The 23,471-nt window shown below is 45.5% G+C and overlaps 3 protein-coding genes and 1 pseudogene across 3 annotated transcripts; all 4 read right to left on the bottom strand.

Annotated features, from left to right (window-relative positions):
* Nucleotides 1-1,412: 1,412 nt before the first annotated feature.
* On the bottom strand, nucleotides 1,413-2,222 carry LOC119362305. Its single transcript, XM_037627531.1, has 3 exons — nucleotides 1,943-2,222; nucleotides 1,779-1,851; nucleotides 1,413-1,685 (listed from the first exon to the last, which is right to left on the bottom strand). The coding sequence occupies exons 1-3, from the start codon at nucleotides 2,170-2,172 to the stop codon at nucleotides 1,680-1,682; spliced, it is 309 nt and encodes a 102-aa protein (XP_037483428.1). The 5' UTR covers nucleotides 2,173-2,222; the 3' UTR covers nucleotides 1,413-1,679.
* Nucleotides 2,223-6,682: 4,460 nt separating this feature from the next.
* Nucleotides 6,683-7,520, bottom strand: LOC119362228. The gene is made up of 3 exons (XM_037627459.1): nucleotides 7,157-7,520; nucleotides 6,972-7,044; nucleotides 6,683-6,867 (listed from the first exon to the last, which is right to left on the bottom strand). Exons 1-3 carry the CDS (start codon nucleotides 7,390-7,392, stop codon nucleotides 6,862-6,864), a joined length of 315 nt encoding a protein of 104 aa, XP_037483356.1. The 5' UTR covers nucleotides 7,393-7,520; the 3' UTR covers nucleotides 6,683-6,861.
* Nucleotides 7,521-12,306: 4,786 nt separating this feature from the next.
* On the bottom strand, nucleotides 12,307-13,348 carry LOC119362152 (annotated as a pseudogene).
* Nucleotides 13,349-21,746: 8,398 nt separating this feature from the next.
* Nucleotides 21,747-22,807, bottom strand: LOC119362078. Its single transcript, XM_037627287.1, has 3 exons — nucleotides 22,361-22,807; nucleotides 22,096-22,168; nucleotides 21,747-22,002 (listed from the first exon to the last, which is right to left on the bottom strand). Exons 1-3 carry the CDS (start codon nucleotides 22,588-22,590, stop codon nucleotides 21,997-21,999), a joined length of 309 nt encoding a protein of 102 aa, XP_037483184.1. The 5' UTR covers nucleotides 22,591-22,807; the 3' UTR covers nucleotides 21,747-21,996.
* Between the last annotated feature and the right edge of the window lie 664 nt (nucleotides 22,808-23,471).

Genomic DNA, 23,471 nt, shown 5'->3' with positions numbered 1-23,471 from the left:
GGGAGAGAGAGTTTGAAAATGGGACCTTTAGTACCGGTTCGTGGCATGAACCGGTACTAATGCCTCAAAGCCCATTAGTCCCGGTTGGTGCCACCAACCGGGACTAATGGGCATCGCACCCTTTAGTCCCGGTTCGTGGCACGAACCGGGACTAAAGGGCCTAGGTGAACCGGGACTAATGCCTTAGCCGCACGAACCGGGATAAATGCACCCATTGGTCCCGGTTCTGGACTGAACCGGGACTAATGGGCTTACCCGGCCTGGACCAAAGCCCCCTTTTCTACTAGTGATATTGAGTTCATATTTCTTTCGTGAGGTTGCAAGCAATATTGCTTTTGAAGTCATTTAACATCCGCTTAACCAAATTTTCACAACAATGATGTCCGATATGTCTTAACATAAATTGCTAGTGATCTGCACATCGTTCACGATTCATGTCCTTTTGGATGGCTTTGTAGTGTCATGTAGAGAGTGATCATGCACGAGTTACCGGTGCTACTTCAACTTTGGTGTGATCGATCAACTCATGCATGGAGCGTCTAACACTAGTAGTGCCGTCTACCAGACGGTTTCTGGTGTCAACTCATGCATGGAGCATCAACACAAGTAGTACTGTCTACCGGACGGTTGCTGGTGGCCCGGTTCTCACATCTCATGTGTGTTGAATGCATGTGGCTTATGTTTGTTCGTTGGTACAAAGTTGAAACATGTTCTTCGTTTCTAGCTAAAATGGTTGTTCATTCATATTTTCTATGGCCAAATGAATTTCGATTTTGCTAATTATCAGCTGGCTAAAATTACAAACTGTGTGAGTCGGTGGGAGAGGAGTGAAGTCTCAAGGCTTAGATGGGGGCGCCGCGACAAGTGTTAGCGAGCACGCTAGCAAGACCAAGCCGGAGCTAGTTGCGATGTGTCTCGGGACAGCGTCTCAGGCGGAGGCAAGTTTGAGGATTGAGGGGTGCAGATGGGGGAGCCTTTTTTACTTTGACCCCCGATTGGATCAGACGGAACCCAAGCCGAAAATGGGGACGCCGGGCGAGGCTTTGACGGGAGTTTGCTGGAGGCGAGGCAGGGCGGTGGCACGATGCCACGTCTTGTGAGTGTGTTGTAACGGTTTCTGCCCGCTTTTTTCACAAATTAACCGGACATATTTCTTCTATTTTGTTTAATGAATCGGTCTCACTTAAGAAAATAAGCTGACTCTGTCATCGTAGTGCTATTAGCTAGCGTACATGGCGTTATTAGCTAGTGTGTCCCTCTGTTTTCAGTCTCAGCCCATTCCTCGCTTGTTTTTTACTTTGTTCTTACGTCCTTCCCATTTCCTTTTTATACTCGTGCAGTTATGTTCTATTTAATTTGTTAATAAAGCACAATAGTGATCCTCTACTTGATGGAAATTGAGCAGAAATAAATTGAAGAACGACGAAATATTTTCTTTCCCTAGCCCGGAAGATTATAGAATCCAAGATACACAGAGATAGCTGCAGACAGACTCCAGCACCATAAACACTACGACATTACTATAGCCCAAATAATAGGCCACCGGATGGGCACTTCTGCTTGCAGACGGTAGTACAATAAAATAGTAAGGCGCCTAATGTATTCTCGCTGAGACGAAAGTAAAGAGGAGCTCCATCTCCAGTGTCCAGTGGCGCAGTGACTGGGCATGCACCGTGAAGCTACATCTGAGAAACAATTAGGCAAAGGTCAGTAGCTTACATTTGCGTTCTGAAATCTGAACCAATGGATGAGAAAGGGAGGGACAAAATGTGCATTACCTCGGATAGAGAGGCCTGCGGATCTCCTACCTTCTCCAGGGCAGAAACAAGGTTTTTCACGGCGAAAATGATGCTGCAGATCGATTGCGAGCTTAGCTAAAAAATTATTCGGTGGAGTGTGTCCTTTGTGACGATGAGTTGGAGAAAGAGAGAGCTAGACATACGGCTCGTAGTCGTCGCCGTCGAGATGGAAGTGGCTGTCGCCGACCCCGCCCTCGCCGACGAGGTGCGTCGAGATCGTGATCTTCTCCCCCGAGTCTTCAGGCGGGTACCGCACGGTCATGGTCACCTTCTTCCCGACCTTCTTCCCTCCGGACAGATCAGCAGCCACGAGGCCGGTGAGGAGCAGGAACAAGAAGACGGAGAGGAGCGTGAGGTGGTAAAGCCGAGCCATGGGCAGACTTCGGGCCGGGGAGTGCACAAAACCTACTGCTTGCTACTTCGACTGCGTGAACGAAATGTGGCCGGCCAAGCAAACGAGAGAAGCATATATATGGACCAGATAGGTCAGAGCAGAGCTGCGTGAGCCGCGTGAACAGCTGCAGCTGTACTGTTGGCCGTTGCCATTATGGTTTGGGAGAGGCGTTATGGTTTTCTAATATGAATTCCAATTGCAGTTTTACCCTCGCTTATCTAACATTATGATTTTGCCTTCTCAACTGAAGACACTTTTGCCCCTTGCTTACGCTCCGTTAGTTGGAATTGGATGGAAGTGTTTTTAGAAATGGGAGCACATTCCAGAAAATAAGAAACGAAAAACCTAGCCCTAAGCTTGCTTATCCATACAAACTCCCTTCGCCAAAATGGCGTGACGCCTCCAACATGCCCGAGGCTACTCTTCGTGGCTATTTGCTCTTGGCGAGAATGGTAGTGGGCGGCGATCGATGTGTGGCAGTTTCAAGGGTGGTGCGGCATGGCAGACGGAGGCTAGGGAGCGCGGGCGTGCGGCCCAGTTGCGACACGAGGGGAGAGGCACAATCTTTTGGTCAAAATTTTAATATGCAAATAATGTCAAGTTTTATTGTCAAATATCTTTTGAAATGCACCAAAGTGTTGTTCAAATACTTGATGACAAAATGACGGCAAAACACAAAGTTCCTGAGGAAGTCTGCACGGGCAAACTTGTCTTTTCACTATGAAGTGTGAAGCTGACACCATGCCTTGCATGCTCTTAACAGAATAGGTGCAAAATTACGAAGCTGTATAAAAGGGGGCATGTGGGAGGTACAATTTTTTTGTCAATATTTGAATAAGCAAATAATGTCAAGTTTTATCTTTTGAAATACGCAAAGTGTTGTCCAAGTACTTGATGACAAAATGAGCGTAAAAAACAAATTTCCAGAGAAAGTCCACATGGGCAAACTTGTACTACAAATACTTATTTTTGCGAGAAAACTTTCAATCTATTTATCAATTGTCAAGGTAGTATAAATAACACCAGAACTAAGAATTACATCCAGGTCCGTAGGCCACCTAGCAACGACTACAAGCACCGGAGCAAACTCAAGGCGCGCCGCCGTCATCGTCCTTCCATCATTGGAGCCGGACAAACATTTGTTATTGTAGACAGCTGGAAACTCATCGTGCTAAGACCCCATAGGACCAGCGCATCAGAACAACAACCGCCGCCGATGAAGAGAATCCTAGATCGAAAAGATTCAACCCGCAAACACATACACGAATGAAGACTGGATCGAAGCGGATCCACCGAAGACAAACACCGACCCGATCCCACGAGATCCACTGGAGACACACCTCAACACGCTCTCCGACAAATGCTAGAAATATAGACGGAACGGGGCCTAGGTGGGAAGGACCTTATTCCATGTTCAAGAAGCCACCTCCGCCTCGTCTTGCTGAGCATGGCATAAACCCTAACAAAACTTTAAGAAAACCACCTAAAAACGCAGTCCTCCCGCCAACAAAACCGGGATCCACTGCGCCTTCATGATCCAAGAACGATAGAAGAAGAGACGGACCAGAGGCAGGGAAACCTGACCAAGGAGGCTGGAGTGAAGGCCTGGTTCGTATGGCTGGCTCGGAAGCAAATGTTGTACCAGGACAAATACTTGATGGCAAGCCACGCAGTGCGCGCCACTCAACCGTCAAACAAGCATACCAGCAGTGCATGTGCCCAAAAAGTAGTAGCAGCGGCAGCTCCATCAGTGCATTGTGTGCGCCGATCTACTCAGCCGTAGTGTTGCAGGCCGTAGGGTGTGATCATGCACTGAGTGTCCTTTCTCAACGGTCGCCGAACTGTCCCAAGACCGGCGCCGAGCTGACAGTTTGACTCACAGAGTGTGTGTTGAATCAATGCATGTGCTTTTCTGTTTGCTTTCTCGTCAATGGAGTAGTTGAAAGTCAAAACAGACGTCTTGTACTCTTGCTTCTGAGTAGAAAGCTCTCCTTCGGGAGAAATTGCCGTAAGAGTTTGTTCGTTCATATTTGTAGTATGCAGTCTAATTTGCGAAAAACGTCTTATATCGTGGGACGGAGGGAGTGCCTACCAAAATGACATTTCATTTGATCTAAATCAGCCCTCCTATCTTAATTTATCCTTTTTGTTTTTTCCTATACACATTATTTCTTTTATTATGTACGCATTTCATAATTTTTTGTGGGTTTCACTATTGCTTTTGATGTATGTGGTTTAATATCTGCTTACCTAAAATTTCATAACAATGTTGTTCGATGTTTCTAACCAAAATGATTTTTATAGGAACATCGTCTACGAGTCAATGATGTTACTTCAATTTTTTTAACATGGTACAACCGTGGAAGTTCACATATGCACACATGGACTCACCCCTATGAACCCACTCATGCATACCCTACCCATATCGGCACCTTCGAGATAATGTGTCAACATAACAATTTAAGATTGACCAGGTCACCACAGACACCTCATAGTCGATGGGAAGGTCTATTCCCACTAAATAAACATCGCCGGAAAGCTGAAATAAATCCAAAAAAATATGAGTACCAATGCGATGCCAAATTGGTGACATTTATCCGTGGATTCAGTTCCTTCTCCATCCGTTGAGGTAACCTCTCACATCTCCCACAATTTGGTTGACTTTCATTTGTTGGGTGGCATTGGTCAAGTGTGCCCAAATTCTAGTTTTGGCGATTTCTCCCAAATCCAGTGTTGAAGTGGTGGTACAATGGCCAATATAATTTTTGTGATGTGTAGTAAGAACTACGATTAGTCATATATTTATTATTTGTGACATCAATGAACTATGGTTAGGGTTAGGGTTTGTGTGTTAGAGGGGGAATGGATGTAATGGCATGGACTATTATTGATTGTTTATTCCTTGATGCTATATTCTTGCAATGTGCTTTAAGTGTTATGCGGTAGATTTTTCGTTGATGTATTATGTTTCTTGCCATTGTTTTTAGATAGTGACACTTGTTAGTGCTCATTACATGGACAAGGCAACTTTATTGAGTAACAATGCCTAGCTTGTTGAGAACGAGGAGAAAGTCATGTCATTTGTGACAAGTCTTTAGTCTTGATGAGGTTGTGGAAAGAGTAAAAGTATTGAATTAGATGGACCCGAGTCTGCAAGTTCTAGTTATGACGAGGATCAAGCAAATATTTATAATACTTCCTATTTGTTCTTCCGTGACTGCATTTGAGTGTCAACATATTGACCATGGTGTTGCGTAGTTCAAATAAAATGGCGCCTTTTGTTGCATTTCAGAAAAGGGTCAGATTTATTAAACATTTCGAACAGGGTCATTTCGTGCCGAACTTTCCCAAAAAAGGTCAATTTTCGGATTTTGGCCTGGTGTGGCGAACTTCATATTGTGCTTGAGCATGGTTATTATTCCGTTATATATGCGGTTTGGGTAGTGTATCTAGCTAGTGCATTCAAGTTAACTATATGTTGAGGTATTCCTTGAATAGTTTGTTGAAATCGGGTATTGGATAACTGATATATATATATATATAGAGGTGATAGCGATGGTGCTAATTAATTGATCTTTTGTTGCATTCTTAGGGGTTGTTTGGTTTGCGACTAAGAGGGTGTTTGTTTCCAGGGATTTATTGATCTAGGGACTTAAATAAGTCTCTATAAGTCCCATCTAAACCAAACAAGAGAGACTTATAGGGACTTAAAGTGGGCATTTGGGACTTATGAAATAAGACTCTTAAGAAGGGACTTATAGGGACTTATAGTTGTAATATGGTCTTATAGAGACTTATAAGTCCCAGGAACCAAACAGGTAGGGACTTTTTAGGGACTTGGGACTTATAAGTTGGGACTAAAAAAAGTCCTAGGTCTTATGAACCAAACAGGGCCTAACTTTTTCAAAATTTGCGACATCTAAGTTTAGGTAAGTTTGGCCAACTTAGGTGTGTGTTTGGTTCAAGCGACACCTTAGGCAAGCTACACTACGGCCCCACATTACATACACACAAAAAATATCGCATGATTCCCTTAGGCTTGTCAACTTGTGGCTTTCATTTTATTAAACTAATCTTAGGCAAATTTGGCAAAATGTGCGGCAATCCAAGGCATAGAACTAAACAACCCCTTAATTTTCTTCTCTCTTACTGTAATAGGTGCTATTTTAACTGGTTGCTTATGGCACCTTGTGTTCGAATTTATGCTATATTTAGTTAATGTTTTCCATAAGCACAATTAATCTTCTCCACTTGACAGAAATTTAGCAGAAAATGCATAGAATAGAAGACATAAGAATACAATTTTATTTCTCGAACGAACTCAGAAGAGATTCACACGATCATTTCTTATGCTAAGCGACACACACAATCCAAGATATATACAGAGATACTTGAAGATCGACATACTCAAGCACCCTGCGCACTGTACTATACCACACTGCTACCTCTCCGACTGGCACTGGTTACTGATAGAGGGTACAATAATATGGAAGTAGAACCAGAAATTCCCCTTAATTACTGATAGTCCGATACAACAACACAAAGTTAAAAGGCGCCTAATATATTTTCCCTGAGACGAAAAGGGGAGCTCCTTCTCCAATTTCCACTGGGCACTGGACATGCAACCATCCACCACGCTGAGCACCGTACGTGAAGGTCCAGGTAGTACTAGAGCTGAGAAACAATTAGTGAGGCAAAGGTCAAGATCAGCACTTCACATTGCGTTCTGAAATCAGCGAGAACAAGGAGCAGGGTGGGGCAAACTCGACGTTAGTTACCTCGGATCGAGACTCCCGCGTATCTCGTATCCCCTCCAGGGTCGTGATAAGGTACTTCATGGCGAAACCGAGGCTGCAGATCGATTGTAATCTTAGCTAGAAATTTACTGAACCAAGAAAAATCACACGAAGAGAAAGAGAGAGAGAGGACACACACACACACACACACACAGAGAGAGACGTACGGCTCGTCATCGTCACAGTCGAGGTTGAAGCGGCGGTCGCTGCCTCCGTTCTCGTCAACGTAGTGCGCTGAGATCGTGGTCTTCTCCCCCGGCGGTGAGCCCACGGCCGGGTACTGGACGGTCATGGTCACAATCTTCCCGACTTTATTCTCTCCGGACAGATCAGCAGTCACAAGGCCAGTGAGGAGCAGGAAGGAAAAGACGGAGAGGAGGGTCAGGTGGTAGGGGCGAGCCATCTCTCTTCTCTCTTGCCAGACTAGGGACTGAGGAGTGAGCGAGCTTGCACAGAAGAACCTACTGCTTGCTACTTGGCCGGCCAAGCAAGCGAGAGAAGCTCATGCATATATGGACAGGTAAGAGCAGGACTGAGTGCTCAGTGCTGCTGTTGCCAGTATGGTTTTAGGCAGTCCTCCAAAAAAGCAGCGCCAAGCAGCGTTGATACCCCTAAGTGCAGAGCTGAGCTCTTGTTACTGCGCGTGACTTTGTATGACCAACCACGCATTGTGCACCACTCAACCGTCAAAGAAATACCACCGGTGTGAGTGTGTGCCCAAAAAGAAGCAGCAAGAGCAGAGTGTGTACGGGTGCTCATCTTGATTCAGGAATAACTGAAATAATTAAAAAAACTTAACAGCACAATTATGTTAGAGTTGACTTACAATGCTTCAGTACAGGTGCACTACTGGAATTTTCGTATACGCCGGGTGTTGGCATCTTCGCCGAGAGCCAAAACACGGACACTCGACAAAGTAAAGAACGCCGAGAGTCGCACTCGGCAAAGGGAGTAAGTCGGCAAACACACGACAATGCCGACAGTATTGCTCGGCAAATAGGCTATACTGGGCAAAGGCACTATTTGCCGAGGGCCATCCGGCCACACACGGCATAGTTTTGCCACGTGGCACATTTGGCGGCGACTAACGACACGGTTACGGTTGCAACTCTTTGCCGAGAGTGGCGCTCGGCAAAAATTTAGTCCCACCTTGCTTGCCGACTAGCAAAATGACCTGTTTAAATAGTTCAATAGTGCAACCGCAACAAGCTTCAGTCTTCTCTCATTACTAAGAGCCCATACAGTCACTATGAATCTCCTAGTGGATGTTACCTGAGAGTGGCTCTCGGTAAATGAGCAGTTACCGAGAGTGGCTCTCGGTAAAGATAAGGCCACCATCAAAGTTTAGTCCCAGCTCGCCTACAGACAAGCAACAAGACATGTTTAAATATAAATAGTGGGATAGTCCAGATGCTTTAAGCTTCGGTATTCATTACACTCTTGTTAAGGAGATGGACTATTTGTGATGTTGATGGTATGATTGCTCGGGATCTGACACGGTGTCATCACAGGGCCTCTGTAGGGTGTGGTAAAAGTTTGGACGTGTTTCGAGTAAGCCTCCCCTCAGGTCGCTTGTAAACCGCACCGTCTCCGAGCTAGTATCTAGGTATCTAGAGGGAACGTGTCCGGTTTGTGCAGGAAGTGCTGGTCCTGTTGCTCCGTTGGCCTCGAAACTTCTCATGCTCTAAGAGGGGGCAACCTCATGGCACGTGCCACGGCCTCGCATTTTTCGGGGACGCGCGCAATATTCGAGAAATTTATTGCTCTGCTGGGGGTTCATTGCCGGGAATTGCAGATCAGCAAGGTGGCACATGAAATCATGTCGGGTAGCGGCATGGGGAATCATTTGTGATGTCCTTGTGGCATGCCTACTCCTTGCACAGACGAGGGAGGGGCATGCCCTGCCACCGGGTTACCAAAAGTATCTCGGTGTCATTCTTGATGCAACCATTGAAATCCTCGAAAAATCGTACGATGGTAGGATTGCTCGAGATCTGGCACGGTGTCATCATAGGGCCTTTGTAGGATGTGGTAAAAGTTTGGACGCGTTTCGAGTAAGCCTCTCTTGAGGCCGCTTGTAAACTGCATCGTCTCCGAACTAGTATTTAGGTATCGAGAGGAAACGTGTTTGGTTTGTGCAGGAAGCTCATGTATATAGGGACAGGTAAGAGCAGGGCTGAGTGCTCAGTGCTGCTGTTGTCAGTATGGTTTTAGGGGCTAAATCACCATTATTGATGAACTTCATATTCAAACTAGGGGCATGACGCAAAAGCCCTCTCACGTCACGTGGTGCACGCCATGCATCTGCTACCCCTCGGTGCAGAGCTGAGCTGATACCGATAAAAGACGGTGGTACCCCTCGGTGCAGAGCTGAGGTCTTGTTACTGCGCGTGACTTTTTTTTTTTGTGGGGTACTGTGCGTGACTTTCTATGGCCAGCCACGCATTGTGCGCTACTCAACCGCCAAACAAATACCAGCGGTGTGAGCGTGTGCCCAAAAAGAGGCAGCAACAACAGAGTGTGTACGGGTGCTCATCTTGATTCAAGAATAACAGAAATAATTTTAAAAAATTAACAGCACAATTATGTTAGAGTTGAATTCCAATATGCTTCAGTACAGGTGGGAGATGTTCAAAGTTCTAGATTTGTTCAGTCACTAAGATTCAAACGCAAATTTTCACACTTCAAACACAAACATATATAGGCAACATGTCCATTTCACTTTCCTTCTCAATCTATCTCCATTGGATGTTTTCGGCAAACATGTCAACCCAACGATATACACATTTTCAAACGGTTCTTGCCATACATCTAAGATCAACCCATTTTTGCAACACACCATAAGTAAACATTTATATACTATACTATTACAAAAAATGATCTGTCCATCATAATTAAATATTTAACACAATATCACATTTGTTTTTATATACTCTGCATATTAACTTTGTCGAAGAAAATATTTGTGAACTTTAATCAAATTTATAGGAAAATTTATTAACATTGCCAATACCAAAATTTGACCATTAGATTCATCATTGCTTTACCTAAACAATTAACAGGGAGAGTAAATAATAAAAACAAAGGTAGTACGTATACCTTCCATATATCCACACCTACAGATAGGGCAACAACATCCCTCACCCTAAAAATGGTGTCCATCGACAATCCTCACCATCAAGAGAGCTTTGCTTCATCCACGTGATCTTACATGAGTTTACGTGTTGGATATGAGGTGGCAATGTTTAACCGGGCATAATGGGGCGCTGGGCCCACCGTGAAATTCAGGGGGGGGGGTGTTTAGTACGTGGAAAGGAAGGTTTCGTAACTTCATGTAATTGTTTACGTTAGTGTACCATTTTCGCCATCATAATGGGCCCCCCCCCCCTCTCCAATCGGTGCCTAGCGATAACCCACCACCTCAAAATTGGGACCAACTCAACACTTCTCACTTATATTGTTGCACAACGAATGGACACTTTCCCAATGAATTAACCCTCGATCTACGAAATCGGTTATATACTGCTACCAAAGTATTTGAGGCAGTTTAGATGTGGCAGGCGATGGGACGCAACCTTCACTGGGACCCACACTGCCTCGCACTGCATGCTTGACCATTCCAGACTCAGTTCGGGTGGGTACATTGCTCTCCATGCGGGGACCAAACCGGATTGGGCTTGGTGCATCCAGGCCCGGCGTTCACGATGAAATCACTCAAAGATTCAAGATGATTCGTGGTCTCACTGGAACCACTTCTCCGAAAGTAGGTCATCTTCAATGACAAACATAGATCACGAGGTTGGACTCTTCGCGTGGCTAGCTTCGACTTCTCTCTCAAGCTTCCAAGCACTGCAGACCATGCCATTCTCCTGCCTCGTGGCAATGCCGACTCTCAATATTTTCCTTTCACTAATCCTTGGGAGGCCTTCAGGACCTGGCCAAGGTTTCAGTTCAACCCAGGCGCACTCTTGCTCTTGACAAGCTCAGGTGCTACTAACACTACCACATACCAGGGGAACATCACAAGGCGGGAAGTCAGCCCATCACCAGGTCAGCGTCGGGACCCCCAGCATGACATAACTTAGCCCAGGTCCAATACCCTCTCGTAGGCCCAGGTTCTATCCAAAACATTTTGGGCCTCTGGATAGATCATTAAGATTTGGATCAATTCCTCGAACATCACAAAAGCGTTCACTGAACCAACTATTGGACTTGGTAGCCTACAAATTCTCCATAGAACATCGTGTTGGATACTAGCACGTCGAAATTCTCGTGTTCTCCTACTTAAATCCCCACCTTCTTCATGTGTTTCAACGCAATATAATAGGTCTGTTGATATTCTTTCCAATACTGTGTGATATTGACCTTTCCAGTCATTTTTAACCCACAATTCCAGTCATCATATTCATGCCCAGTGAACATACACTTTTTGAATAAACCCAGGGTCTTATAACCTCATGTAATAAAAAATTATTAGAGGGATTTTTGTATTGTAGGCAGTTGCTTCCGTTGAACCGTGCATGGAACTTACTTACTGGGAGTCAAAAATGTCAAATCGATGCATCTAATATCCGGTGTCTCTGCGGTTTGTGTGGCAACAATGATGGAGGCAAGATAAACGGGGTCGTGGCATGCCCTTCATCTTAACCGTTTCTCATGTCCCTGACCATGAAGTTGGAGCTGTAGCAGTATGGGGCAACCCGGCAAGAACGATGCCATGCACAATGGGTAGTTCGGGCTATGTTGGTACAAGTCATGCTTCTTTCTCCTGTGGGGATCGTTGTTGAAGTCAGAGTTGCCTAGTCCTCAATGTGTTGGCTGATTGTTTGGCATAGATGTACAACGTTCTCATGTGTTTTTTGTTCGGAGTGCTTTTGGTTGGTCATATGTGGTGGAATCGGAGTCGCTCGCTCGGGAAGAAGTGACCACAATGACACTTTGCAAGCAACCTTGATATTGTTCCACTGTTCGGCGATGAGTGTAGGTCTTCTGGTGGGTAGCCAGATCGGCCGTGATGCTACATCTTGCAGGTGAGTTGTAACGGTTTTTACCCGATGTCAAATTAATCCGACATCTCTCTCCTATGTTTTTAATGAATCTATTCCTAAGGTCTGACTTAAGAAAAATTATATATGTAAATAATAAGCCGACACTTTTGTTCATGGTGTTATTAGGTGCGTGCACAGTTTCCTTGCTTGTTTCCCTCTACTTCTTTACGTCTTTCTTATACCTGTGCAGTTACCCTCTATTAATCAGTTTGTACAACACAATAAAGACCCTCCACTTCACAGAAAGTCAGAAACTGATCAGAAATACATAAACAGAAGAACAAGAAGATGTTTTCTTTCACGAACACGGTAGATATTTTAAGCTACAGAATCCAAGCTACACGAGATAACTGAAGGCAGATGTACTCCAGCACCCTGCACAGTGCACGCTACCACATCACTACAGCCTAAATAATGATCCATAGGATACGCTTCCCGAATGGGCACTCCACAAACTGTTCTTCACCCAATGTCAGAAGACCGAGTGATTGTTCGCACGAGCGAACGAGCTCCTTGCAGAGACAATGCTACGATAATAAAGTAAATCGCGCCTAATTTTCCCTGAGACCAATTCAAAGAGGACGTCCATCCACTGACTGGGCATGTTGTAGGCCAGAAACAAGGTGGCAAATGTGAGCAGTTTGCATTGCGTTCTGACTTCTGAACCGATGGATATAGATAGGGAGGGGCAAAATGTACGTTACCTCGGATGGAGACGCCTCCTCATCTCGTATCTTCTCCAGGCTCCTGACAAGGTATTTTGCGGCCGAACCGAGCTGGCTGGAGATTAACCGCAAGATTAGCTAGAAATAAAATCAAGGTAAATCCAATGTTTAAATTAGCGGGCTATGGCATTTAGTGGCGACCCTAAAAAACAGCTATAGCTGGGCTATAGCGGGTTATAGCGGAGCTATAGCGGCAAATTGTACATGAAATCATTTAGCGGCAACACCCTCAAACAGCTATAGCGGAGCTATAGCGAGGCTATAGCCGGCTATTTAAAACTATGGATAAATCACGCGGCGGCTCGTCGGAGTCACAGAGAGAGAGGGGGCATACGGCTCGTGGTGGTCGCAGTCGAGATGGACGTGGCTGTCGTGCACCCCATCCTCGCGGACGTAGTGATGTTGAGATCGTGATCATCCCCCCCGGCGGCGAGTCGGCAGGCGGGAACTGGACGGTCATGGTCACCTTCTTGCCGACCTTCCCTCCGGACGGATCGGCAGCCACGAGGCCGGTGATGATGAGCAGAAAGAAGACGGAGAGGAGGGTGAGGTGGTAGAGCCGAGCCATGGCAGACTTCGGGCTGAGATGTGCACAGAACCTACTGCTTGCTACTTCAACTGGGTGAACGAAATGTGGCCGGCCAAGCATGCATATATGGTGGACAGAACACTGTGTGAACTGCTGCTGATGTAGGTACTGTTGCCAGTATGGTTTTACAGACATTGGTGTTCTTTTTCTTTTTCCTTTTTTGGAAAGGGGCATAACCCTGACCCGGCCTCTGTCTTAACTCTGGAAAATAAAAAAGAGAAATGGATTAGATTTCTAATGTACAAGAGCTTTGTGTGGGCACTATGTGTAGGCACTCACGCAGTGTGTGCCACTCAACTGCCAATCTGATCTCCTCGGCCGTAGTGTGAGCGCAGGCTGTAGGGTGATCATGTGCGGGCAAGCTGCTGTACTTGCTAGTGCTAGTTCAACGTGGGTGTCGTCCGCTTGCCTCAACTGCCCGAGCAGAGGCAAATAATGTACTGTACCATTGAACTTCAAAGGAGACGCGTGAACGCAGAAGGCCCGGCATGGTTCTGTGCCCTTCTCACGGGGTGCGTGCCGTGCATCTGTTTTTTTTTTTTGAAATGTTGACAGGAGAGCTGTCAAATTCATTGATCAGAAGAAGGCATTACAAGAACACCCCCAAAGGAGAAATGCACCGCATAAAGACGAGTGCCAAAAAAAAGAAGGAAAAACGGACTGCTCGGTTTATTGCGAAAAACCGGGCAAAAACCATAGCAGTGCCTAGCTAGACTAGACCTAAAGCACCACGATACATACAAGACGCCGGAAAGCGAAAACCCCACAACACACCCGGTCGGGCACTCAAGCGCCTTCGCTGCTACCAGAGTGCACACCGACAACCGCCATACTGTACCGGGCTGCGACGAGCATATCCGCAAGCCTCGAGAACACCGAAGAGGAACGATAGGTCCGAAAGAGCGAAAACCTATGCCGCTTCGATCCCACGAGCCTAACTGACATAGCTCGCCCGACGTTACTGGCATGTGAAGGGTGCTCCTGCTGCTCTCAACGTCGACCAAGCAACCAACTCCAAACGGAAGCACCACCGAAGACTCCATGCTCACCAAAACGTTGCCCGCTCTAGATCCACCGCACCACCCTCAACCAAGTGCTCCATCACCCGAATTGCTCCAAAGCAATGCTTCCAACGAAGTAATGACACCACAGATGCCACCATTGCATACGGTTTTCACCGAGAGGCAAGAACATGGAGCAGGAGAGGTGTCAGATCCCCTTGATGGCGCCTCCAACAAGGAAAATCACACCCGAAAGCATCATTCACCATCCGCCCAGATCGAAGTCGAGAATGACTTTCGTCGGGGATCTGAACACCTATGCCGGGGACGACGCCTCCAACACACCACCACCAGACCGGAGCAACAGTTGCCACTTGCTGCACCACACAAAACTAGCTGGAGCACCACCGGTGATGCAGCCCCGGAGCAACCCGAAGGCCCTGCAAGACCACGCCACCGCAGTCCACAATCCCGACCTGGAGCCACCACACAACCGCTAGCAGCCAAGCACTGGCCGAGCCTCCTCCAGGCCCCCAGCCGCCAGCGCGCCAGATCCGGCCGCGCCAAGCAAGGGACCGCCCGCCAGGGAGGAGCCCGTGTCCTCCCGCAACATCCCACCATGACGACACGCGCGACCACGCCGCCCACACCCCGCCGACGACGCAACCTGAAGGTGACCACTCACGCGCGCTCATGGGCCGCACAAAAGGGTGCCAGCCGCCCCACACCTCGCGCATAGCAGGAACCCGCCAGATCCGGCCGCCCTGGTCGTCCGCGACCTGCCTCCTCGTGGCTCGCGGGTAATCCCGGTCGCCGGCTTGCCCGAGCCCAGATCTGGCACAGCCACCGCGCCCACAGCTCCTACACCGCCAGAGGCCGGCGGGCGCGCTAGCCACCTCCCCGCCATGGCGTGCCGAGCAGCGCCGGCCCGAGCTCAGCTACACGCCGCAGCGCCTCGCGCCTTCGCTTGGCGCAGTTGCCCCGCGCAGCCCACCTCGCGTGCGGGAGAGTTAGACACTAGTAGAAAAAGGGCCTTTAGTCCCTGTTCTGAAACCGGGACTAAAATGTCGGTACTAATGCCTCTCCCTTTAGTCCCGCTTCAATCCAGAACCGGGACTAAAGGGCGCGGCCACGTGGAGCTCCACCTTTAGTCCCGGTTTTATGATTTTTTTTTTTGAAAATTTTTTTTGAAAATTTTTTATTAGAATTTTGGGACTAAAGGAAATTTTATGATTTTTTTTTGAAATTTTTTTTGAAATTTTTTTATTTTCAAATTTCTAAATTATTTTAACCTCTAGTCTGTAATCACCACCCCTCATCACTTCTCAATTTATCCTCTAATCACCCCTCATCATTCCAAATCAACTAACTTCCCGAACGGTCACCCATCCTCCCACTCCCCCAGCCTGAGCACGCTTAACTTCCGGGTTCTATTCTCCCTCGTTTCAAGTCTGCACTTGTTGTTTTCCTGACAATACTAAGATGTCAATCCTATTAACCTTCAGAAATTTTGCTTGAGCATGAAGTGACACATTTCATAGTTTTATTTTGAAACTATTGTTTTAAAAAACAATAATTATTTAGTAACACTAATATTTCTTGAATAATTAGTTTGACCATTGTTTGACCATAGTTTGACCACTGTTTGACCAGATTTGACCAAAATTGAAATAACTGAAATAATTATTTAGTAACCACACTAATATTCTAGAATAATTAGTTTGACCATTGTTTGACCACAGTTTGCCCACTGTTTGAATTTTTTTCGATTTTTTTCACTCTAGATCTTAAAAGCCCCGTAACTTTTTTTTCTATTAGGTTTTTGAGGATTTTGAAAATGATTAACGGGGTTCCCCCCGTTAAATTTGGATGTAACTTTTCGAGTAGATGATTTTTCATATAAAAAACTTTTTCATCCGAGTTAGTATGCAAAAGTTATGCCCATTTTTACAAATTTCAGAGAGATTTTGCAAATAAAGTCAAAATTCACATTTGCAAATTTTCCCAACAACTAGACCACATATCACATGGGAAACTTATTTTCTTTTATTTTTTTGACATTTCCATCATTTTCTTTTATTTTTTTTAAAACTGAAAAGGCGATCCAGGGGGTATAGTTTGAAAATGGGACCTTTAGTACCGGTTCATGGCACGAACCGGGACTAAAGGTCTCATCCCCATTAGTCCGGGTTCGTGCCTCAAATCGGGACTAAAGGTCTAATCTTTAGTCCCGGTTTGAGGCACGAACCGGGACCAATGGTTGTGGGCCAGGAGCGAGGCCCATTGGTCCCGGTTCATCCCACCAACCGGGACCAAAAGGTCTAGATGAACCGGGACCAATGGCCCACGTGGCCCGGCCGGCCCCCTGGGCTCACGTATCGGGACCAATGCCCCCATTGGTCCCGGTTCTGGACTGAACCGAGACTAATGGGGTTACCCGGCCTGGACCAAAGCCCCCTTTTCTACTAGTGAGAGCCCACCGCCGCCGACACCACACGGGCTTTGCCCGGCGGCCACTACTATTAAAAAGGTTGTTAGTGGCGCACCAGTTTTTGCTATTAATGGCGCACTATAGGTGCGCCACTATTAACACGTCACTAGTAACAAATAGTAATGGCGCCATTACTATCTAACTTAGTAATGGCACCATATAGAAGTGTGCCATTACTAACAATTTTTTTTCAAAAAAAAAATTCAAAATTTTTTCTCCAAATTTTTTTTCCAATTTTTTTTCATTTTTTCTTAATCTCGGGTCACTATGGCTTAATCTCGGGTCATATCCTTAATCTCAAGTCAAATCGCACTCCATGGTCAAACGTTCCGGAAGGTCACCCATCCACACACTACTCCAGCCCCAACACGCTGAACTTCTTAGTTCTATCCAACCCCAGCACCAGCTCACTTAACAGGCACTTGTTGATTTATCTATCATATCAATCCTATTAAACCTTGTTGATGTCTAGGACTTTGTTCATGTTCATGAGTGCGATGAAATTTTGAAAAAATATTTCAAACTTCCCGGTCATATTACCTATCATATTTTAAACATTTTTTCCAAAAATAAAATTTGAAACCAATTTTCTTTTCTGTTACTAGTGGCGCACCTAGCAAAATGGTGCGCCATTACTAAGTTTGAAATTTTTTCCATTTTCTCCCCTCTAGATCTTAAAAGCCCCATATTTTTTGTTCTGTTAGGTTTTTGGGGATTCTAAAAATCTTCAACGGGGTTCTCCGGATTGAATTCGGATGTAACTTTTCGAGTAGATGATTTTTCACATAAAAAACTTTTTCATCCGAGTTCGTATGCAAAAGTTATGCCCATTTTACTAAATTCCAGAGAGATTTTGTAAATAAAGTCGAAATTCATACTTGTAAATTTTCTCAACAAGTAGACCACATATCACATGGGAAACTTATTATCTTTTTTTTGACATTTCCATCATTTTATTTTATTTTTAAAAAAACTGAAAAGTCGGTCCACGAGGTGGGGGTGGGGGATGCATTTGGTGAAATTTTCGGCCACCTAGAAAGTTAGTAATGGCGCACTTTGTGGTGCGCCATTACTATGTGTTTGACTTGCTCAAAGTTATTAATAGCGCACTTTGTATAGGTGCGCCATTACTAAGTTTGACATAGTAATGGCGCACCTATGCAAAGTGCGCAATTACTAAGTTTGACCAAGGTTTGACCCAATCAGACACATAGTTAGGCTGGTTGTAATGGTGAGTATCATATACTAGTATCATGCATATGATACTAGTGTATGATACTACCTCCCTAATGCATAGTATCATATATTAGTATCATGTCGTACTCTATTTATTGCCATGCATGACACAAAGTAGTATAGCATTTAATATGATACGGTATTATAATATGATACTACACCCTCTTTTTCTTCATTTAATACTATGACACCTCATCAAAATTGCCTAGTTGTCATGCATGATACTAGCTATGATACTACCATTACGACCAGTCTTATGACGCACTTTGTAAATGTGCGTCATTACTATGTCAACTTAGTAATTGCGCACCTATACAAAGTGCGCCATTACTATGTATATGACTGGGTCAAACCTTGGTCGAACTTAGTAATGGCGCACTTTTCACCTGATGCGCCATTACTGTTTTGGTTATTAATGGCACACCTACACATTGTGCGCCATTACTATGTATAGTGCGTCTTTAGTGTTCATATTGGCTATAGTTGTTTTTCTAGTAGTGGGCGCTCACCGACGGGGGCGGGGAGGAGGGGTGGATGAGTGGCGGCGGTGCCCGGCGGCTAGGGTTAGCGCCCGGGTCGCCCGCGGGGAGCGACACGGGGCTCGTTTTTTTCTGGTGAGGATATTCTGTTATAAATAAATACATAAACGCATGAACGCGGAAGAGCTGAGTTCTTGTTTCTGCGTGTAACTTTGTGTGACCACTACTGGCGCAGTGTGCGCCGCTCAGCTGTCAACCTGATCATGATCATGCATGGAGCCGTTTGTGCCATCAGCTTATGATCATGTATGGAGCCGTTTGGATCAACTGTCTGAACAAGCCCAGTGGTGACAGTTTGACGCTGCAGCCTTGTGGATTCTCTGTCTGACAAAGTGTGTGTTGAATCAATGCATGTGCTTTCTGTTTGCTCATCGGCTGTACACTTGAAAGTCGACACAGACCTGTTGTTTCACAGCAGATGGCAGTTTGTAGATATTTCTCACTTCTTTTTTTTCTTTGATGTAAGCCAGCAGTCCTCCCACTCCTTCTTTTTCCTGTACTCTTTCCCTTTGTTCATATTTCATGAACCCCACTAAATTTACACGACAATGCAGTTCGATATGTCTAACATAAAATGCTAGTGGTCTGCACGTCCTTTACGATTCTTGTCCTTTTTTGAAAGGTTTTGGAGTGTCATGTATAAGTGATGTTTAAGCAGACATACATGATCCAAAACCCCACACACCTTGTACTGACCGATCATGCACGTACGAGTCGCCGCTGCTACTTCATCTTTGGTGTGATCCATCAACTCATGCATGCATGGAGCGTCTGCCTCAACTGCCTCCTCAGGACAAGTAGTACCGTCTACCAGACCGTTGCTTGCTGGTGGCCGGGTTCTCGTTTCTCGGTCAAACTGTGTGTTGAACGCATGTGGCTTCTGTTTGCTCATCGGTATAAAGTTGAAACAGAGATTCTTTGTTTCATGCTAAAAAGGGTTGTTCATTCATATTTTCAATAACCAAATTATTTTTCAGGACAATAAGAAACGTCTACTAGACGAACGGTTGCTGGTGGCCGGGTTCTCTTTTCTGGGTCAAAGTGTGTGTTGAACGCATGTGGCTTCTGTTTGCTCATCGGTACAAAGTTGAAACAGAGATTCTTTGTTTCATGCTAAAAAGGGTTGTTCATTCATATTTTCAATAACCAAATTATTTTTCAGGACAATAAGAAACGTCTACTAGACGTACGGTTGCTGGTGGCCGGGTTCTCTTTTCTGGGTCAAAGTGTGTGTTGAACGCATGTGGCTTCTGTTTGCTCATCGGTACAAAGTTGAAACGGAGATTCTTTGTTTCATGCTAAAAAGGGTTGTTCATTCATATTTTCAATAACCAAATTATTTTTCAGGACAATAAGAAACGTCTACTAGACGTACGGTTGCTGGTGGCCGGGTTCTCTTTTCTGGGTCAAAGTGTGTGTTGAACGCATGTGGCTTCTGTTTGCTCGGTACAAAGTTGAAACAGTTTCTTTGTGTCAATGCTAAAAAGGGTTGTTCATATTTTCAAGAGTAAAATGCACTGGTGGTCATTGAACTTGTCGTGTACGCTCATTTTGGTCATTGTACTTCAAAATACAGTCAATACGGCCATTATATACGTGTTGAGGTGATTATATGGTCACTGTCAGGTCACTGTCAGATCGTATAGCTCATATTTCATCTATTTGATCGGTCAAACAATCCATATGGTACCTCCACATGATTTTTCTTTTAAAAAATAGGGGTTTTCCCCGCCTGACTTTTATTGAAGATAGTCAAGCAGCCAGGTAAAGCATCATTATACATCGCTTGCTCAAAACATGTGAGTAGCTGCGATGGATACAACCTTCGATACGATCACAATCTTTTCCAGAAGAACAAGTGCAAACAACAAAGCAGCGAGCAGGAAACAGACACTAGCCTGGTCCAGAAGATCAATGCAATAAAACCTTCCATTATTCAGTAGCTTGCTAGTGGCCTGGTTCTCAGCTTCTATGTCAAAGTGTGTGTTAAATGCATATGGATTCCTTTTGCTTGTCGGTACAAAGTTGAAACAGATCCTTTGTTTCACGCTAAAAAAGGTTGTGCATTCATATTTTCTATAACCAAATGAATTTTGATTTTGCTAATTCTCGGTTGGCTAAGATTACAAACTGTGTGAGTCGAATTTTGATGGGAGAGGAGCGAAGCCCCAAGGCCGAGCTAGGGGCGCCACGGTGAGTGGCAGCAAGGCGAGGGGACAATAGCTAGTAAGGCCGAGAAGGAAGCAAAGCCAGAGCTGGCGGTGATGCATCTCACAACAACGTCCAAGGCGGTTGACGGGTGCAGGTGGGGCAGCCTTTTCGTTTTGACCTCTGACTGGATTAAACGGATCGAACCCCGAGCTGGAGACAGGGACACCATGGCGAGGCATGGATAGAAGCTTGCCGGAGGTGAGGCAGGGTGGAGGCGGGATGCCACGTCAATTTGTTCTAACATTTTCTACCCGCTTTTCCACAAATTAACCGGACATCTCTCTTCTATTTTGTTTAACAAAACGAGTCCTCAGGTCCGACTTAAGAAAAAATAATATGTGAATAATAAGTTGACTCTGTCATGGTAGCATTAATTACTAGCCAGCGTACGAGGCGTTATTAGCTAATGTACGAGGTCATCTCCTGGGCGTATGGATGGATCCATATGTGGTTGTTACTCAGTCATCCGGAAGTCAAGGAGTATATGGTCTACATGTGCAACCGTTGAGAGACGGTAGCACGGGATACTTTTAACCGATTTGAATGACGGTCCAACAGTAGGATAGGTGTCTAGTAATCTAGTCATATTTTCGGCTAGCTGTGTCAGTTTTTTTTCTTCATTTTATTCAGCTTTGCTTGAGAATTTGTATTGAACTACGTACTTTGGTGCTACTTTGTTTAATAAAATGGCTGCGTGAGGTAATCCTTCTTTTTGAAAAAATAAAGCTAATGTAGCCTCCAGTTTTCTACCCCAATCGGTTCCTCGCTCGTATCCCTCTTTGTTTTCTTACATTTTTCTATGTCCTTCCCATTTGTATTTCTTTATAGTTGTGCAGCTATGCTCTGTTTAATCTGTTGATCCTAAAGCACAACAGAGGTCCTCGACTTAACGAAAATTGAGCAGAAGAAAAACAAATAGATGAACAACGAAATATTTTCTTTCTCGAACCCAAAAGATTACATAATCCAAGATACACAGCCTAAATAATAGGCCACCGGACACGCTCCCCGAATGGGCACTACAACAAAATAAAAAGCGCCTAATGTATTCTCGCTGAGAGGAAAGAAAAGAGGAGCTCCATCGCCAATCTCCACTGACTGGGCATGCAACCACCACTGAGCATGCAGTGAGCCCCGTGAAAGCTCACTCACGTCAAGTACGTGCTTCTACAGCTGAGAAACAATTAGGCAAAGGTCAGTAGCTTACATTTGCGATCTGAAATCTGAACCAACGGATGAGATAGGGAGGGGCAAAATGTGCGTTACCTCGGATAGATTGGCCTGCGGATCTCCCACCTTCTCCAGGGCCGAGACAAGGTTTTTCGTGGCGAAAATGATGCTGAACAAGTGAAGATCGATCGCAAGCTTAGCCAGAAATTTATTAAATCAAGCAAATTAAACCACACGGCTGGCTCGAGTGTGTGCTTTGTGACGATGAGTTGGAGAGAGAGAGAGAGAGAGAGAGAGAGAGAGAGAGAGAGAGAGAGAGAGAGAGAGAGAGAAAGAGAGAGCGAGAGAGAGAGAGGCATACGGTTCGTAGTCGTCGCCGTCGAGATGGAAGTGGCTGTCGCCGACCCCGCCCTCACCGATGAGGCGCGTCGAGATCGTGATCTTCTCCCCCGAGTCGGCAGCCGGGTACCGCACCGTCATGATCACCTTCTTGCCGACCTTCTTCCCTCCAGACGGATCGGCAGCCACGAGGCCGGTGAGGAGGAGGTAGAAGAAGACGGAGAGGAAGGTGAGGTGGTAGAGCCGAGCCATGGCACACTAGAGACGGACGGACTGAGGAATGCACACAAGCTACTTCAACTGCGTGAACTAACTGTGGCCGGCCAAGCGGACGAGACAAGCATATATGGACCGGATAGGTAAGAGCAGATGCGCGTGAGCTGCGTGACCTACCGCGGATGCATAGTTCCCACTACCACTATGGGTTTCAGGGAGGGACGTTTGTGTTCTACCGTGGATCCCAATTGTGATTTTAGGGCTCTTGTTGCTGCGTGTAACTTTGTATGACCAGCCACGCAGTGCGCGCCACTCAACTGCCAAACGAATACCAGCAGTGCATGTGCATGTGCCCAAAATGAATTACCACAGGCAGCAGCAGCATCAGTGCAGTGCGTGCCCCAATCTACTCAGCCGTAGTGTTGCAGGGCGGGATCATGCATGTACCAGCTGCTACCAGCTCTTGCAAGTGCTAGTTCAACGTGGGTGTCATCAGCAGCAGCTTATGGTCATGTCATGGAGCCGTTCGCCTGAACTGACATTTTGACTCACAGACTGTGTGTTGAATCAATGCATGTGCTTGCTCAGTCACTAGTTGGAACTTGGAAGTTGAAACAGACGCCTTGTATCCTTGTTTCACAATACAAAGCTCTCTTTTGAGGGAATCACTGTAAAAGGTTGTCTCTAGATGTTTGTAGTATGTACTATGTAGTTTAATTTGCACTCCTCCGCTCACTCATGTGAGATGTTTTGAATATTTTAATATAAACTACAATGTGTTTATATACACCCAATTTTTGAAAAACTGAAACTTCTTATAATTTGGAACGGATTGAGTACTAAGATGATTTTTCATTATTTTTATATTTGATCTAAACCACCCCTCTCCTACCTTTCTATCCTTTCTTTTTTCCTAC

This window comes from Triticum dicoccoides, chromosome 1A (genome assembly GCF_002162155.2).
Source record: "Triticum dicoccoides isolate Atlit2015 ecotype Zavitan chromosome 1A, WEW_v2.0, whole genome shotgun sequence".
Lineage (NCBI taxonomy): Eukaryota > Viridiplantae > Streptophyta > Magnoliopsida > Poales > Poaceae > Triticum > Triticum dicoccoides.
The sequence above is the reverse complement of the archived record's forward strand: the minus strand, read 5'-3'. Positions and strand labels throughout refer to the sequence as shown.